Source organism: Maniola jurtina, chromosome 17 (assembly GCF_905333055.1).
Source record: "Maniola jurtina chromosome 17, ilManJurt1.1, whole genome shotgun sequence".
Lineage (NCBI taxonomy): Eukaryota > Metazoa > Arthropoda > Insecta > Lepidoptera > Nymphalidae > Maniola > Maniola jurtina.
Genome location: NC_060045.1, coordinates 7,874,211 through 7,894,181, shown reverse-complemented (window position 1 = coordinate 7,894,181; position 19,971 = coordinate 7,874,211). Strand labels below are relative to the sequence as shown.

General features: G+C 34.7%; 1 protein-coding gene across 5 annotated transcripts in view; it reads left to right on the top strand.

The window, feature by feature from the left end:
- LOC123873603 (cGMP-dependent protein kinase, isozyme 2 forms cD4/T1/T3A/T3B) overlaps nucleotides 1-19,971 on the top strand; it is a 160,068-nt gene that overhangs the window by 101,833 nt on the left and 38,264 nt on the right. For 3 of the 5 annotated variants that reach the window (XM_045918491.1, XM_045918492.1, XM_045918493.1), the window contains exon 3: nucleotides 5,354-5,520. In XM_045918491.1, the coding sequence (XP_045774447.1) occupies nucleotides 5,354-5,520 (167 nt within the window). Of the gene's footprint in view, nucleotides 1-5,353; nucleotides 5,521-17,067; nucleotides 17,263-19,971 lie in introns of those variants that run through there. The other 2 variants (XM_045918489.1, XM_045918490.1) reach the window with 2 other exon arrangements.

Sequence of the window (19,971 nt, the reverse complement as noted above, 5' to 3'; positions counted from 1 at the left end):
TCCTAGCTGTTACAATTACAAGCGATGCTTCTGGTCTGTAATCAGTACGTGCCCTTAGAATTGATTCATTTTCATAGCTCACTGCTCAGCGTATCATTGTCATTATAATTTCTATTATACATGACCCATCCATGGCTACGCTGGTTACGCTACGCTACATAATATACTGGTAAACGCCTACTGGTACGGCAACTGGCACTATTAAAAGCCATAAAGTAAAATAAGAAGAAAAAGGGCTTCGTGCGACTCATACTTAGTTAATTTTAACTGATTAATAAGTATCTTGAAATGTACTTAAATGTAATCAATCAGGGTGATTGAATTTCTTCGCCGCGTGTGTCGAAGCGAGGTCGACGTGTGTTAGCCGGAGTGCCTTCAATCGCTCCCATTTGGTATAATTACCTTTAAGCAGCAATATGGCGGCTCTACCCGCCATCGCGCCATCGTTCCATCGCGTACTTTTGACACTACTTCATAAAATAACACTGATACTGTCAATCAGCACATAGCTTAAGCCTGTAGCTCTAGACTGCAGCAGATGTAATTTTGCACACAAGTTTCTTAGCTGAAGTAGGTGAGAACTAAGAAAGGGCTTTGGAAAATTCACCCTTAAGGCGATAAATAAGGGAGGAAAATTTGTATGTGAAGTAAGTAGGTACGTCATTTATTATAATTAAAAACGAATAAGTATAGAAGTTGAAACGTGGAATTTGGTTTTTAGTTAAATTAATCTGCTGTGTCAGTTTCATGGCAATTCACTTCGCGAGGGAGTAAAACAAGAAACGAATTTGAGAAAATTCGGATGATTCCTGAGATGTTGCTGATAGAAAATTCCATCGAGCACACGGCAATGTTTTTGCCAAAATGCAAAATGTACGGTCCACATGCATACATACTCACCAAAAAATAACTACTGTGAAAAATGTTAAACTGTGTAAAAACCTGTCAACTATTCATACATTTGCACATTTTTTTTACATCGATACATTTTCGCATACTCGAATTGATCAGTTGATCTACTTTTCAGTAGATTCAGCTGTTGCATTAAGGCCAGTTCGCAAAGTATGATCGCGGCAGTCTACGATAATTACGAACGAACTTTACGATTGTCCTCGCCTATGGCACTCGCTGACGGGCTATGTCGTTCGTTACAATATGGCCACAGTGACTAATTTCTTTCAATAACATTTTAAGTTCATGTTTGACATACAAAATATGGCCAACATTAATTATTATACACTAACGAAAGAATAATTAGTGATAAATACACTTTAGTTGCGGCTGCTGTTAGGTAGTTTGTAATGGTCATGAAAATTTTACGCAACTACAATGAGCTGATTTTTCGAACCGAATAAACTTTAACTCCATTTTGGCAGACTTCCGGAAAGTTTCCAATACAATATCTCCGAATCGTTCGATTCCAATACAACATCTTCAAAACGTCAAAATTATCTCAGTTAGATCTCGTAAACTTTATATGCTAATTTGAAGTCGAATATACAATGTTTTTCACTTATATTTTCTTGCCCTCAGTTCTGTTTTAATTTTAGCGTGCTTATTTATAATTTGGAAAAACTTTTACGTGAGCGTAACCGGAACAATATTTATTTGAAGTACAGGCACACTGCCCAAGACGAGAATAATTTGACCGAAATACCACTTGGAAAAATGGTGTTTAAAAGAGCATTTGCTTTGTCCAGATCGAACTCGTGGGTGAAAATTTTTCGTAAAAAGTTTAGCCAGGTTTAAAAATATATTCCACGTTTCTCTATGGTCAGCTTATTCATCTAACTAAGAATTTAAGCTTGACTTCAGCAGTTCGTTTTGACTAAAGTTAAATTTTTATCATACTTTCTTAACCCATTAAGATTTGGTTTACGACTGTGATTATGTATTTGATTAGCTATCACCAGAAACCTATATTACTGATAATAATTCAACCGTCATTGGTTGGTATTCTTAGATGCGTAGGTAGGTATATTATTTATGTTTTTTGTTAACTTCTGTTCATCCAGCGACCTACGTAGTGACCTCCCTTGCCCCTCAAATGATCCTTTTTTTTTATTCACTATTAGGCAAGTGTTTGACCACAATCACACCTGATGGAAAGTGATGATGTGGTCTAAGGTGCCTATTCACTCTTGTTTTAAAGATACCCGGATTGTAATTGGTAGAAACACAGATCGCGGAAGAGTATTCCAAACCTTAGCGTATGAGGAATCCTTCCCCGTAATTTGGGAATTATGTTTTAGATATTATTGCCTACTTTGTATTGGGATTAGAAAATTTTCCTACTATTTTTCTCGGCTCTACGTATGAATCATAATTACATACTTAGGTAGTACATACTTAAGATTTATTAATACGCATGGTAGACTTGAGCGCAGTTTATGACATCAATTTACTGTAATAATATAAAGGTTATTGTCATTAAACTCTATTACCGAAGCAGCCTTGTCTGGAACGATCTGGCTATTTATTCCTAAGTGCTTATTGTTTAAAACATACAATATATTTACATGCACATTTTACAATATCTATGTAATATCATCGGGGTATGTAATTCATATATTATCCATTATCCATACTAATTCTTTTTTACGGCCCATCCACTTACCGTTTTTGTCGTTTGGTAGAAATATAGGTAGCTTGCATTGCGGAAACGGATAGTATAGCTTTGTATACCGCAAATTTCCCGGGCGAGTTTCCATCCTTATGTCGTCGACATTCCATCTACACGCACGAAACGTTTTGCGTCATCATTCCTCATTCGTATGGCTAAGGTTTGGAATACACTTCCGCGATCTTTGTTTCCTACCAATTACAATCCGGGTATCTTTAAAACAAGAATGAATAGGCACCTTAGATCACATCATCATTTTCCATCAGGTGTGATTGTGGTCAAACGCTTGCGTATAGTGAATAAAAAAAAATCAAAGAGTGCCCATTTTTATAAAACCCTTAGTCTTGAGTCTTGACCTACCTAAATACAGGGTGCAACCAAAACGCTAGCAAAAACGAAGACAGATGATAGTACTGATGATTAGTGATTACTGATAAGATACATAAAAACTACGAATAGTTTTTGTTAAATCCTGTATTTTTAAAAGTTCACAACATATTGCAAATAAAACATCTGACTGACGCTAGAGGTCAATGAACGTTCCGTAAATAGCTCACTCTAAGTCAATGCCGCGTCCTAGGTGGGGCATTGACCCGAGTTTTGCACGCTATATAATGCGGGTTTGAAAAATACTACATCACTAAAACTACAAGATCAGGCAAATGGTTATTGGAATTGGGTTGTTTTAAGGTAGTATTTAAATGCTAAGTTTTTGGTAGCGTTCTGGTTACACCCTGTATAAAACATAAATAAACTTGAGTCTGCTCTTTTTAAAAAGTGACCTTTGATGTCAGGTTCAAAAACGTAGTCATTTTAATTGGGCTGCGGCAGATATTAATGTCACTGCACGACGACGGAGCGTCGTGATGGTCGTGACATGAATTACTCATTCTGTCTCAAAGAAAAAACCGGCCAAGTGCGATTCGTACTCGCACACTTAGGGTTCCGTACCATCTTTATTTTTGTGATGTAACCTAAAATTCACGGGTTTCGAATTTTTTCCTTTACTTTAACTTAAGTTAAGAAACCCCAGCTAAAGGGTGTCTGGCAGGGGGGATACCACGATACTAAAATTGAGATCTATTGAGCGCGCTTTGACTTTGCTTAGACTTAAGAACAGTTAAAACGAGACAGCGTTATATCGCTGACATAAACCTGTCTCGTTTTAACTGAAACTTAAGTCTAAGCAAAATCAAAGTGCCCTCTATGGATTTCAACGAGTGTCTGGCCAATGCATGACGTGATTTCTAATACTATTCCGGAGAAAAATATAGCAAAATACACTTTATACTTTGACGTAAGATTTTACAATCTGCCAAAGCTACGATGATCAGATTTTCAGTTTTTATAAATTAATAACGAAGTTCTGGCCTTCACCTCTCTTTCTCTATAAGAGTTACCGCCAAAAACATGTGAATTAAAAAAGTTTGCTATATAGGAACTTATAACACCCCTCTTTTTGGGTCGGGGGTTAAAAAAAACGTTATCCCTAACGTAGATTTTTTTTTAAATATTAGTCTTAGAAAATTACCACCTTTTATGTCTAACTAAAAAACTAATGCCACTGCCGTCTTATAATATCTAAAAAGCAGAGATAACTGCAACAGCAACCTACTATTATTAAAATATTATGCAATCCTATCGCAGATGCAACTCCTTTTCGTCATCATAAACACTTAGTATTAATTACCTTACGGATAGGTACCTTCCATTGTCGATGTTATTAAAGTTCTTGAGAAGTAATTACAAAGACTTATCTAACATTCATAACACGCCATATTATAACATCTTGGATCTTAGAATGGATGGATCTTCCCTGCAGTCTTATTCCTTACTAGCTGATGCCCGCGACTTCGTTCGCGTGGATGTAGGTTTTTAAAATTCCCGTGGGAACTCTTTGATTTTCCGGGATAAAAAGTAGCCTATGTGCTAATCCAGGGTATAATCTATCTCTATTCCAAATTTCAGCCAAATCCGTCCAGTAGTTTTTGCGTGAAGGAGTAACAAACATACACACACACACACACACACACACACACATACACACACACACACACACACACACACACACACACACACACACACATACTAACTTTCTCCTTTATAATATTAGTGTGATTACTGAGGTTCCTTTCTATTAATCACTATAATATAATGGTATAGACCTATAATGGTAAGAGTTTTCTTGGGATAATTGTGTGGTGGGTTCCCAGACCCCTTCTCATACAATTCTACTACGAGAATGTTTGGTTTTTTTAATTATTATTAGATGATGTAGTGACAAACGGGGCAGGACTAACGCGACGGCTTAACCTGCTATCTGAGGCATGAGAAATCGGTGAGGTCAAAGGACCTCCAAATTATGTAGATCATCCACCTAGTGACTGAATTGGATCAACGTTACTTACTTAACAATTGCAATTTACTGATGTAATGACTGACCATCGATGTAAATTTTCCATGTCAGTGATAGGAACCTATGCGTTTTCACATACGTACGTCCCTAAAAATGGTGTGTAATCGATAAATAACCTTATGTCATAAATGATAATTAATAGGTAGGTACCTTGAAATAGAAGAAGCTTGCTTAAGGAGGTATCTACCTAGGTACCCTATCGTGTCGTGTTTTATAAATACAGGTGCCTACTTAAACATAAATATATAAATTATAGTTGATGGTACATTAGTACTTAAATTAGGTACTAATTATTATGTTTGTATTAATTACAGATCACGGGAACTAATCAAGAGTGCCATCTTGGACAACGATTTCATGAAGAACTTGGAGATGACTCAGATTCGCGAGATTGTGGACTGCATGTACCCAGTCGAATATGCCGTCGGCAGCCTCATCATCAAGGAAGGGGATGTTGGCAGCATTGTCTATGTCATGGAAGGTAAGGAAGTGCTTGCTAGGAAGTTTTATATTAAGGGGCATGAGACGGGTCTGCCCCCTTATGTCGCATCCACCTTAATATTATTTTTTAAATTTATTTTTATAAATATAATAAGTAAAGTTTAAAACTTTAATATGTACTAGTTACGCCATCTATGGTTACGCCATCTATTGGGGACTAGCAGAGTTAGATAAAGCGCCATCTATGAAAGAGTAGATTAAGAAACTTATAATAGTTTTTAATGTCAAATGTAGATGGCAGTTATCACTATTTATAATTATAACTATTTATAATCACAAAAAGAATTGATAAATATGATTTTATTACAATAAATTACAATTCTAACTATGTAATATTTGATTGCATTCTTTTTAATCTATATTTTTTGTTTTGCCATCCGGTGGGCAGTTTAGTTAGCATACTGAACAAAGTAGCGTCATCTATGAAGGAGTAGTTGAACTATTAAAAATTATAAAATAATAGTGATATAGATGGCAGTTGCTGAGCAGGGCATAATTTTTTATTAATTAACAGTAACAAAAAAGCGCGCGAATTTTTCTATTTTTAAAAACAAAAGATTTATAAATTAATGATTTTAATAATTACTTGTTTGTGATCTCGTAAAAGGATCTCGTTAAATTTAAAATTTTTGGAAAAAATAAAATGTGCAAAACGTTTTTTAAACAAATAAATTATACCTAGTTACTTACATAAAATGCTAATTCGGAGAAATAGGTTCTTCCTTCTAATTAAAATATATTTACCTAGTTTATGTCTAAACAGTAGTTTTTTTATAATCGATATTATTCAGCCCGTTTGCGTAGTCGGTAACTTTCTCCCAACGAGAAAGCGGAAAAACAGCAACTACACTAAGTTTTCTTACGAGATGCTGGAGTAGGTAGGTAGGTTGGCAAGGCAAACCTTATGCATTCTGATAGAAATCACGCGACATTTTTTATTCTATAGTTTAGTAAACATTTTTCAACAAGTCTTACAAGCACTTTTTTCCGTACCTCTAAAGGAAAAATGGAACCCTTATACTTAAGGATCACGTCTGTCCGTCTGTTGTTTCTGTCAATAAAACCTATAGAGTAAGTAGGTACTTCCCGTTTACCTACAATCATGAAATTTGGCTGGTAGGTAGGCACAAGTAAAGAAAAAAGTCCGAAAACTAAAATTGTGTTGCTACAAAAATTAGAATCAAAATGTCTGAAAGATCGTAATGTAACGTGATACGGGATTTACACCGAACTATAGATAACCAAAAGGTCCATTATCAATTCTAGAGATTCGAAATGAGTAAATCATAGAGAATAACTTTAGTATTTTCCTCCGATGCTTTTTTGAGGTTGGTAATTCCCAGGGTTTTAAGAAAATCCCGGGGTTTTAAGAAAAGGCAGTTATTTTGAAATCAGAGACTGACTCTCACTTCATCAATTATATTATTTTATTATCTATCTATCTATAAATAAATGATGCCTATTGAATATGATTTCATTCGCGTGGAGTTGGTTTGTAGGTATTTCCCATGGTAGATAGTAAACTCTGATTTTTGAGATACAAAGTAGTATACCAACCGCGTGGATTTAGGTTTTCTAAAAATCCCGTGGGGATTCTTTGATTTTCTGGTATAAAAAGTAATCTAGGTTTTAACGTCTAAAGTCAAAACCAGTTAAACAGATGTGCTGTGAATAGTTAACATTATAAGTACTAGCTGTGCCCGCGACTTCGTTCGCGTGGAATAGTGACTTTTCGGGCAGCATGTACGTTAAAAATGTTCGCCGTGATTCTTTTAATTGACATAACTTTTTTATTTATGAACCGATTGACATGAAATAAACACTAAATGTTAAGTGAAGCTTACTACAATATATTAGTGAAAACCGTATCTAAATCGAATAAACCGTTTCTGATATTAACGTGCACAAACACACAGACAAACAGACAAAAAAAATTAATTACATTTTCGAGTTTGGCATCGATATAATAACAACCCCTGCTACTTTTTTTTATATATTTCCATTGTACAAACACCACTTTTCTACAATTTTATTACATGTATAGATAATAATTATTAAGCACTAGCCGATGCCCGCGACTTCGCCCGCGTGGATTTAGATTTTTCGAAATCCCGTGGGAACTCTTTGATTTTCCGGGATAAAAAGTAGCCTATGTGCTAATCCAGGATATTATCTATCTTCATTCCAAATTTCAGCCAAATCCGTCTAGTAGTTTTTGCGTGAAGGAGTAACAAACATACACACACACACACACACACACACACACACACATACAAACTTTCGCCTTTATAATATTAGTGTGATTCATATGGATATTATGAATATGTAGTAAGAGGTTATACTTCATTAGATACCTGTAGATATATTTTCTACTTAGTATATACCTACCATTTTTGTTTGCCAATTTGTACCTGATATGCCTACCTATCTACATACCTGCCTACCTACCTAGTAAGCAGTGCGAAACGATCGGTGTTTGGAAATCGCAACACTGAAGTGGATTGTTAGTATTCTCCTTTGTACTTTGCTTGCGAAATGATTTGCAATAAGCAATTGATACGTGAGCCTTGGCAATCGGCCTTGCAATGATTTATACCTACAACTTATTATCACAAACTTCTTGGGTATACCTAGGTAGTGATTTTACAAAAGTTCTAAAACATGCTTAGCTTTTAAATTTCGAGTACGGGCGGAGCTGATTTTTGAAGGTTAAGAGAACTTCGCGTGGATTTAGTTTTATAAACATCCCGTAGGAACTCTTTGATTTTCCGGGATATAAAATGTTCTATGTCACTCTCCGTCTACTTGTATATCCATGCAAAAATTATGTTGATCTATTGCTCCGTTGCGGCGTGATTGAAGGACAAACCAATAAAGCCACAAAAAACAAACTTTCGCGTTTGAACTGATGTAAAAGTTTGTTACCTTTTCACCGCTCCTGAAGCGATTTTGACGACAGGCAAAGTACATTTTTTACGTAGTACATCTTTCAGCTCGGTAAATCAGAGAGTTACCATGGGTTTTTTCGTGTGGATTCAGAAATCCGAGACGAAGTCGCGGACATCAACTACGTCCCTAATTCGTAAGATATGAGTAAGAATGTATACTTACCTATAATTTCTACGCGTTGCTAGACTAGTAAGTAAAGGTATTAGGTAGCTATGGCATACTTTTGGCAAAAGTTGTTTTTAGAAAGTAAAGTCCAGTTTTATTTAACTAAAAATAGCAGATGGCACTCAAAAACTATGAATTATTATGCAAGGTCCAGACTCCAGACATAAAGAGCTACGCATAACTCGTTTTTAATTAGTAATTACAAACACGTGTACACAAAGACTAGGAAGAGAAAGTGTATAGCGTAATGTGTCGACATTTGACAGTAACTAAGGATCATAGGATATGTGCGACTAATTACGTTCATTAATTAATATTCTATCGCGGTTTATTGATAAGTGGCATGCTTCATAAAATATTGACGAATCAGGTAACTAAAATTTACCTAACCAGGTAGGTACTTAATACTTAATAAATCCATTCTTATAAATTGGACTGCCGGAATGCCTACAATAATGTACGTTTCTATTTTCCACAATTACACACAATCGCTGTTTTAAAGAGTGGGTATAGCTATTATGGACTTGAAGACACCGTATCCGTCCGTTCAGGCGTGCCCAAAATAGTCTTTGTGCTAAACGACCATTTTATTTTCATTCCTCTATCAATACGCTTAACCTTCTTTACGAAATTTGTAAAACCGAACAGAGAGAAATTTTCAATTTTTTTTTTTCAAAATACAAAAATCGATTCTCTCTTCTATAATTGAAGTCTATTGGCTAGGCTCCCTGATTGCCATTGAAACTTGTGATTGTGCGTTGTGATCAGTGATCACCATTAAATGACTCACATGATGTCATTGTAGGTAAAAAAATAAAAACAACGGTTGGTTTTCATACTATTTAATGAACATGCGGCATCTGTCAACAAAGGAACTCAAAGTACGTGGTACATACAATTATATATCATAATTTAAATAATACAATTATATTATATACAGGGTGGTCAAAAAGTCGTGGATCAAACGCAATAGGGAGATAGAGGAGGTCATTTCCAGCAAAAAAAAATTCTACAGCATGGCCATATTTAAATTGCCCTAAAAGTTATGAATATTTTTGGGTTTTTACCAAAATACCAGATTCTCTTACAATTACACTAATTAAAAAAAAATGTGATAAAAAACAATAAAACAAACGATGTTGTGTCATTACTAGATAATGTATTAGCACTACAAACCTTCTATTGAGGCTCTGGCTGCCAAATTAGAATAGCAATTAATTTTTTTCCAAAACTTTTAAAGCGTTACCAAAAATTAAGTGTCACTTTAAAAGCGCACTGTGAAAAAAAAATGTACTACGGAAAAATGACCCTGTATTAGAAAAACTTGCTGATTTAATGCCAATTCAAATGAGGTATAACACATTACTCTTTGTTTCGTAATTCTGGTATTATAATCGTTTTTTCATGTCAAGGTGCAAATTTCAGTAGATTAGTTTAATTCAAAATAATTTTGAAGATTATCATGCTGCTAGTTAAACTGCTAGTTTTTTGTACGTTGGAATGCTAGAAACATCACTGTGCTTGTCACACTTAAAATTTGTGAAAATAACAGAAACTCTTCACTACCACCACGTGCCAGAACTACCCAGAACGCCCGTCTTGCAAGTAGTTCATCTTTTCTAGGAAACAAAAGGATAAAGAAACTATCCTTATTTCAACAATGCAAATAGGAAAGATAATTAGTTTGAAAGAGAGGCATAGTTTCTTTATCCTTTTGTTTCCTAGAAAAGATGAACTACTTGCAAGACGGGCGTTCTGGGTAGTTCTGGCACGTGGTGGTAGTGAAGAGTTTCTGTTATTTTCACAAATTTTAAGTGTGACAAGCACAGTGATGTTTCTAGCATTCCAACGTACAAAAACTAGCAGTTAAACTAGCAGCATGATAACCTTCAAAATTAACTTGAATTAAACTAATCTACTGAAATTTGCACCTTGACATGAAAAAACGATTATAATACCAGAATTACGAAACAAAGAGTAATGTGTTATACCTCATTTGAATTGGCATTAAATCAGCAAGTTTTTCTAATACAGGGTCATTTTTCCGTAGTACATTTTTTTTTCACAGTGCGCTTTTAAAGTGACACTTAATTTTTGGTAACGCTTTAAAAGTTTTGGAAAAAAATTAATTGCTCTTCTAATTTGGCAGCCAGAGCCTCAATAGAAGGTTTGTAGTGCTGATACATTATCTAGTAATGACACAACATCATTTGTTTTATTGTTTTTTATCACATTTTTTTTTAATTAGTGTAATTGTAAGAGAATCTGGTATTTTGTTAAAAAACCCAAAAATATTCATAACTTTTAGGGCAATTTAAATATGGCCATGCTGTAGATTTTTTTTTTGCTGGAAATGACCTCCTCTATCTCCCTATTGCGTTTGATCCACGACTTTTTGACCACCCTGTATAATTAAATAATACAATTTAATATCTACGAAGTACGAACCGTGAGTTTAATCTAAGTAGGAACGTATGGTAAGGTATGTATGGTATGTATTGAACATGCATCTAAAGATGGAAATCAAATCGAAACAGTTTTTAATCAGTTACGGTCAGTTACGTTAATGCAAGCCTAGAATACAAATTCTAAGAAAATTGAGCTAGAAGAAAAGCAGATCCCGTCCTACTAAGACCATCTTAATACCGCAATATAATCCATAAAGCAAGGCCAACAAGGGATAAAATCGTGTTTTCGTTTCTATGTAGTATGAAGATAATTTTCGACTTAGCTCCACTCACTTAGTGACCACCATTAGCCAATAATATGGCCTTAATATCTATAGGTTATTGTGAGAAATATTGTTATGTAGGCCGATGACGAAATGCTGAAGTACGATTAGGTATTACTATAGATAAAAATTGCTTTATGTACACGCACTGTAAAATACTAGGAGGACTTCGTCTGTGTTGGTGTTGGCTGGCGGGCGTGCTCTGCCTTTTTGGAGTGTTTTTTTTTGTTAAAACTGACTGGAAAGCGCTCTAAGGGGGTGCCGTGCGTATGTCGGCGAGCGCCGGCACAGACGGGGTCCATACTTGTATAGTTTAACTAACTTGTTACAAATAACTACAAACTCGATATTGGCTAATCTTTGTAAAGCCAGACGAGAAAAAAAAAATGCTAGGAGGTAAATTAAGAAAGAATTGCTGTGGAAAATTTACCTGTCTCAGAATTTATCACGCCCTAAAACTTAAACACAAAATATTTTATTTTACTTTTTTATTTGAACAACTTTATTGCTCAAAAACTATGATAAAGAATAAAATACAGGAAAGATTTACAAACAAAGGGCGACCTTATCAAAATAGGCGGTATCAATAAAATTCAAAATATTTTTATTCAATTAAATATTCAATTAAACTTTTACAAGTGCTTTTGAATAGTCAAAATAATCTACCACGGTAGATCTCATATAAGCGGTTGTATTGCAATTATTCACTAAATTTTTCGTACCTCTCTTGCTAAAATTTAATCGTGCTAAAGTTCAAGCGGCCAGTAAGAAGGATTGCGGTTATTGCATTAATTGCAGCAAAAATAAATTGCAACACTAGCTTATCAAATGTCTTGGAGGTTGCCTTCGGTTTCAGTGAATATACCTACCTACAACTTACCTTAATATCTATTCAATCTTAGAAACATTTAAATAGAATTATCCTGACTGACTGATTGATTTATCAACGCATAGTCGTGAACTGTGGTATACTATGGGACACTCTCCAGCAACAGCAGTAGTATTATACTCAGTAGGTTCCTTTTATGACGTACACTCACGTATAATGCACTCATTTGAAAGGAAATTTTCATGATAGTCCGTCATTTTTAAAGTAACCCACAAAAATTGGTTGACAATCAAAAAGTGTAAATGGTACTCAATTTGAATATATGATTTTAGTTTGAGTCTTTTATCATTTTGTTCATTCAATTCGCGGCATTTCTCAAATCAATAACACTATCAGTTGCTCGGAAAATTACCTACGCTATATAGATCAAATCTTAAACAATCCAGTAGCTAATTACATGCATAACGAATTCTTTGAAACTTTTCCTTCGCATGGTGCTAATCGTCTCTTGGTTACGTTCTAGTTCCGCAAAAAAAAAACCGGCCAAGTGCGAGTCGCGCTCGCGCACGAAAGGTTCCGTACCATCGTACAGTAAATATTGAACTATTTTTGCCTTTTTAAAGGTTTTCGGCCTTTTCACTTTACTTGAGCTATAAAACATTCTGCAACATATCCAATTGAAGTCAACAGGAAGTACTATTTCGAATTCTGTGGGAAGTACCCTATAGATTTTGCTCCCTTCACGGGTGTTGACAGTCACGACAAATAAACAGACAGACAGGCAGCAAAGTGATCCTATAAGGATTCTTTTTTCTAGAGATACGGAACCCTAAAAATATGAGTGTTATCTGAACAATTTCCAACGGTAAACAGTTTTATGGCGTTAGATGTAAACCGTTTAACTCTTTAATTGGTCGTGAAATACTGTCACAGACAGCAACCATAATTATTGTATCCGTTCATGTCGAGGTTTCTCTTAACTGCCCACATTAAAGTATCAAACGCAAGATAAATAGAAAGATTTTTCTCACCTTCTCCAAATTAACCCGCTCGCGCTTTTATCTTAGACAGCATCATCACTTACCATCAGGTTAGACCGCTGCACTGAAGAACTAACTTGTAATGGGACAAAACAAACCCGGCCAAGTGTGAGTCAGACTCGCGCATCGAAGGTTCCATACTCGGGTATTTTTTCGTCATTTTGCACGATAAATCAAAAACTATTATGCACAAAAATAAATAAAAACTGTTTTAGAATTGACAGATAAAGCCCTTTCATATGGTACCCCTCTGGCCTCTTGGTATAGTTATCTTACTTTTAAAATTGAAAATACTAACTTGTTCATGAACACATTTTTTTATGTTTCCTTTGCTTGTGCTATAAGACCTACCTACCTGCGAAATTTCACGATTCTAGGTCAACGGGAAGTACCCTATAGGTTTTCTTGGCAGACACGACAGACGGACAGACGGACATACCATCCAGTAGACGGAAGATCCAGTAAATCTTTAACGCTATAAAGAACTTCATTGATATTTTTTTAACGCTCCCTTGTCGTGATTTGTGAAAGCGAAACCCCACGATTCCAGCCTTGACCGCGGTCTGATTTGCGACGCAAATGATACGCTATTGAAACCTCTTGATTACCATTTCTACTTTTACTTGAACTTTCCACCAGTTCGCCCTTATAATGCTTAGACACTATTTTAGACACTTTGGACGAAATACCTGACGCAGTGGTTAGCGTTGTAGTCTTGAGAGGTCCCAGGTTCGATTCCCCGCAGGGAACATTTGGAATATTTCTAAATTTTCTCTGGTCTGGTCTGGTCTGGCGGGAGACTCCGGCCTAGGCGTCAAGTGATCTAGTGTTCCGGTACGATGCCGTATAGAAACCAAAGGGGTATGGGTTTAATAAAACTGCCATACCCCTTCCAGGTTAGCCCGCTTCCATCTTAGACTGATCTTCACTTACCACCAGATGAAATGCAGTCAAGGGTTAACTTGTATCTGAATAGAAATAAAAATAAATAGTTCTAGGTACTTAAGTAGGTACCTGTGAAAATTTTTACTCTTTCTCCACGTATCTAAACTTTAGTTTCAAACTCTTCATAACCTTTCAAATCCGCATTATAGACAGGTCATTTGAAAGGTTGTATAGAGAAATTTAATCCCAACCTACTACGGCTTGTCAACCATGAACCAGCAACATTTAGTTCTGTAAAGTGTTAACATAACTTTATATGGAATGACTTAGGTACCTACCTCATTGTTCCTTCAAGCTAGTCAAAAGACATGACTTATATTTTATGCCTTACAGTGCAAAATGTATTTAAATGCATTTCATAGTCCTGATAATGATTTGTAATCATTATCGTAACTTACCACAGTCATTTTTCTGTATTTTTCATTATAAATGAATTTGTTTTAATGAGATTTATTACTTGGTATTGTTCAAGTGGCTCGCAGAAGTAATTTCAGAGACGATTTGCAAAGTCTTCATATTCAAGGACGTCTGAAAGTATCAATCAATGTTTTGTTCTAAAGTTATTCTACGACTTAAATAAACTGAAGACCGAAGTGAATCCTGTTGATCTAAATGTTTTCATTCCATTTCATCAACTTGCACGTATCCACTGCTGGATATAGACCTTTTCGAGAGTGTGATGCCTATCGTGGTCCTCTGCCTTTCTGATCCAACCGTTTCCGAAGTCAATAATCCAACGCAATGGACTCCAACTTATTCTTCACTGCGCTTACTGGTTCTACATTTCAGAAATCAGAACATGTCTTTCCTATCGGCCGGCGTTGGTTTGGCGACAGGTATGACCTGCCCACTGATTTTACTTCAGCTGATCCGTTGAGCTATGTCGGTCACTTTTGCTTTTGTCAGTGTTTTCTAATTTGTTCTTCCACAAATTTCGTCGTTCCAGATTTGATCTCTGAGAGAAGCTCATATCTCTGACATATCTCGCTCAATAGCACGCCACGATGAGCGATTTTTAATTTGTGTATGAGGCTAAATGGTTTCACTGTGAACATAATAACTTTAATGACGGTATAACCTTTGACTTGCAATAAAGGCACCATTTCAGAACACATTACATACAGTTCTAGGCTTTTATTATCCTAATAAAATACCGTAACGTAGGCACTGTTTTTAAAGCAAGAGCAATACTTTTAAGATTTAATAAATTTGATAGAGTCAATAGAGACTGTTCTGTACAACATAAAATTATTAGGTCTTTAATTTAGATTTCCACGTCTGTATATAGAGAGCCCTTCAGCTGTCTCATACTTCTGGCATCTACCGATATCTTAAAATCCTTGCCAGATAATATTATTTGCTTTTGTTTGAAATGTACTATTGAAATATGAAGAGGCTGTAGTTTATTTATTGAAATCAATATACTGAGAACATCTAGACTCTAGATGATAAATGTATCACAGCAAACTTGATACGGCTATTTGTGTTCGTAGATCTGTGGATAGCGTCTATTTGTGCTATTATCTGACAATTATATTCGAGTTAGCATAATTATTTCTCGGCATTTAACCTACGTCTTCTTATTATCCAATCGCAATCTGACTACCGGTTCTACACGTGTGCATAATACCATCTCTTGAACTAGTAACTTGTTCTGTATTAGCATAATTAAAATTAAAACCTTGTATAATTGGTAACACCATGATATCGGTTAATTACTTATTATAAGTTATATTTACATTTTTAACTTTGAAATTAAGTAACAGACCACTGTAAAAAAGTGATTAATACATTTTAAAATGCTCTGTTTCATAAAACTGTTATAGGCCGTTTATACTACTTATATTTAATATCATTTAGCACTTTCCCTTCTCATTTCTGCCGCTTTCCATGTTATCCGGATTATGTTGTAACTTACGTAACCAGAATGAACGTAACAACACCATCATATGAGCTTATTTACATTTAATGGGATTTTAGAACGGTTTTTGATTCAAATTATCACTTTCGTGCTACCTTAAATGAAATAATCATTTGTATCTTGCATTCAATCTTTGAATGTCGATGTTATCTTTTTACGTTTGTCTTGTGGTTAGTCGTTCTATTTGTTCAAGTGTGAGTGTTTCACATAATTCATAATACTTTTAATTAAGCTCATCGTTCTGTAAAAATATTTAAGTTTGTTAAATTTCTATACAAAATACCATATTGGTGGGAAACGCTAGCAAATATAATTAATTTTAAATGTAAAGTTATTAACACCTACTGATAATATTTTTTTCGTCGTAACCTTCAATTAGCATTCGAATAGCCGGTCATGGGCAATATCACTACCTTGCACTGGTTGTAACTAAATTCATATCGTATCTTACTTCTTCTAAGAATCAATATAATATTTTCTTATTGTATTATTGTTGGGATAAGACCTTCACTTTCATTGTGACTTGCTGCTTCACTGCCACTTATTCTTATTAGGTTACAAACTCTATTTTTTTTTGATTAATACTATTTTCGTCACATAAATAGCTACATATTTTGATAATTTCCTGATTAAGAATGTTTTTGGAGTAGGAAAAAACATCGTATTAATCTTGTCTTTTTGTATCCACGTTATTAGTAGCTCTAATTATTATTATTTACTAAAATATAAGTTTTGTTTGACGTTAAGTTTAATAAATGTATCTAATTTAACTCCTAATGAATAATTTAAAAATATCTATAGATATTTCAGTAATTTTAACAAAGATATCACGTCTATTGTTACTATCTTAGAGCTTTTAAATTCAGGTATAAAATTGTCCGTCTCTGCCTATGTATTGATCTCGCTCGCTCACGTCACCACTACGTGCGCAGGAGTTGATCAAAATCGGAGTGCAACAGTAAGCGGGGCGACGCCGTCGTGATTGGTCGCCTTGCGTTCTATGTTTTATGTCCTCGGATTAAAATTCGACGCGATATATCTCATTTCTCAGGATGATGGTTTGTGTGATGTCAAGTTTTTCTTCAAGCTCATGATTTAGTGATACAGTTACAAAGTTGTGGAGAACGCAGTGAAGTGCCAAGGTGTTTTTTCGCGCAACTCGCAGCTGTCACAACACAAAGATTTCGAAGGATATTAAGTGACTATCGTGATGAAAAGCTTGGATAGCGTGCATCCGCTTTATGCCACAACAATATTTCGTTACGACTTTGGTGCTTAGCATCAGAATAGGCTATTATGCTTCATTAATATTTAAACATTTAAAAATATTCAAATCAAGGTTTTACGTGCTAACATAAATGGTATTTTTCGACCATCAGATTTTGCTTTATACAAGAAACCCAACTTTTACCCAGTGATACGCTGCATGATCAAGTAAGCTAGACTGCACTCTCAGCGGTTGATATTGAAATCAAGTCATGCTCGCGTGCATTACCCGAATGTGTCGTGAAAGTATTTTGAAGCGTTGTTTTCACGGTGAAGATTTTTAGCATAATATTAATGTTTAAGTCCGGAGCTTTCTATGTCCTCAGCCTCACAGTCTCTTAGATTTTTTCGGATTGACCCAGTATTGATCTATTGATTTATATTCCTGTTTTGATGATCAGATTTGGCAACTTCATTTACGAGTATTTCAAAACTAGCACCTGGTGCCTACTTCTAATGTAGAGTAACAAGGTTAATCTGTGATATACAACACAACCGGTCTTGGGTTAATTTGAACACGTCATAGCTTATTTATTTTTTATCACACAGATAGATTGTAATTATTTTCTGTGGTTAAAGATACTAAAACTATCAACAGAAGTTCAAATGCATATCATTCTATTCTCTCTGCGATTAGAAAGTACCTACCATTGATTTTATCAAATTCATCTGTCTCATGTTATGATCGTGATTTACTGGTTCAACAACATGGTATACGAACCCATGTATAACATCGATGTTATCATTTAATAATAGTGTGGGCTATAACGGCTGTCACTATGCTATAGAAAGTTTGTATGAAGGCCTTTTGTTTGTGTTCATATTGAAACCATCACTCATATAAATATTTAGGTACCTATTAAGTTTTAGTTAGTTACCATGAGTTTGCACTAACGAAACATTTACATAAAATCGTGTTGAAAACTCAGTTTCTGTTAAAATACCGAACTGCGCGGCGCGTTTGCATTGTCGTTGCATGTAATTTATTGAAGAGGAACTTGTTGAGCATTTCAATTAAGTGTTGAAATCTGTCAGAGAGTTTATTTACTTGTAATGCGAACGGAAAACTAAAACAAGTTATAAGTAAGATTCGGTTTTGTACGACGACCTGTCAAACATTCACACGTTTAATGTTTTTTGGTCCAAACTCATGGTCATAAAGACTATAATGACATTTGTTTGATCTATATTACAATATTATCAACTCATTACGAAATTAATTCGATAACTAAATGAATGACCTTTTTCTAAGTAAGACGGACAGTTGTTTCTCAGATAATAAGCTCATACAAATTCAGTTCATGGTATGCCTCTAATGTCGTAATGCATTATTGAGTCCAATGGAAGAAAGGTCTCTTTTGTCTACTACTTTAACAGTTACAGAAAAACGTATCCGGAATGAGTTATTTATATCTGTGATTCTTGCCTTTTGTGGCTCATATTAAGTTGATGAGTCATTGCATCATTTCTCAATACATACATTACAGAGGCGTGATACTATTTCTAATACCTATACTCCAACTTATCATCGATATTTATCAAAAGGTTTGGTTTAAATCGTAACCGTGAGTTAAATACTAACTTGATTCAAGTAAAAAATCTTTTATACTGTTTTTTGTTAATTAAACTGGTTTGTGGACGGTAACGAATGATTGTTAGTCTATTCTGATATCGAATGTTTAATCTGGATAGAGCTCGCATTTGTTTTTGCTGGTATGTCTGGATTTGAGGGATGAAGTTTTTAGGATGCAATTTACCTGTTTTTAAGCTATATATCAAGTAACTGTAAAATATTTCTTAAAGAAGATGGTGAAAATCATTACTCGTTTTTTAAACTAGGTAAGAAAAATTAGAAAACCTTTATCAGTGAAACTCAATACAGTACAAATTATAATACACTGGAATACTGACCCTTAAACTAATAAAACCCGTATCTTAGTGGCCAGTAATATTTACTCATGTGCCAGTACTATCCTAAACATACCTTACCTTATTATCTAGTGAAGCTACTAACACATAAAAAAACAGTAGTAATGTGTCAGATCATCTGAAATCATTACTATACCTTTTCACTGAAATAGGACATTCAATGTTCAAACCGTATTAGAAATATAACGTTTATGTTTTAAACCGATTTTAAGATTTTTTTGAGAACTTTTTGAACTAACATATTAGATTCAATAATAATAATTATTGTTATGGTAGAACTATAAACCAGCCACAGCGAAAACACGAAAGTAACATCGCTCTTTTGTTTGTTATAATTATACAGATACGACATACAAGTAGTTATGTATATAAATATTTATATTAATTTCTAATACCGGCTACTGTAGATACTTATTGTAAAAGTTTTTAATTGTATGCAAATTGTTTTTATTTTGGGTGTCTTGAGAACATTGTTATTAGAATATCTTATTGTTCTACAGCTACACATACCAAGGCGTCATGCCTATCTATTGTTTGCTCGTTTTCCTATCAGACTGATTGTTTTATCTAGATTGTTTATTTTGAATCTGCAGAAAGTTTTAACTTGTCCCCTTCCTCTCTTTTTCTTCGAAATAGGTATTCTACAAGATCTCTTC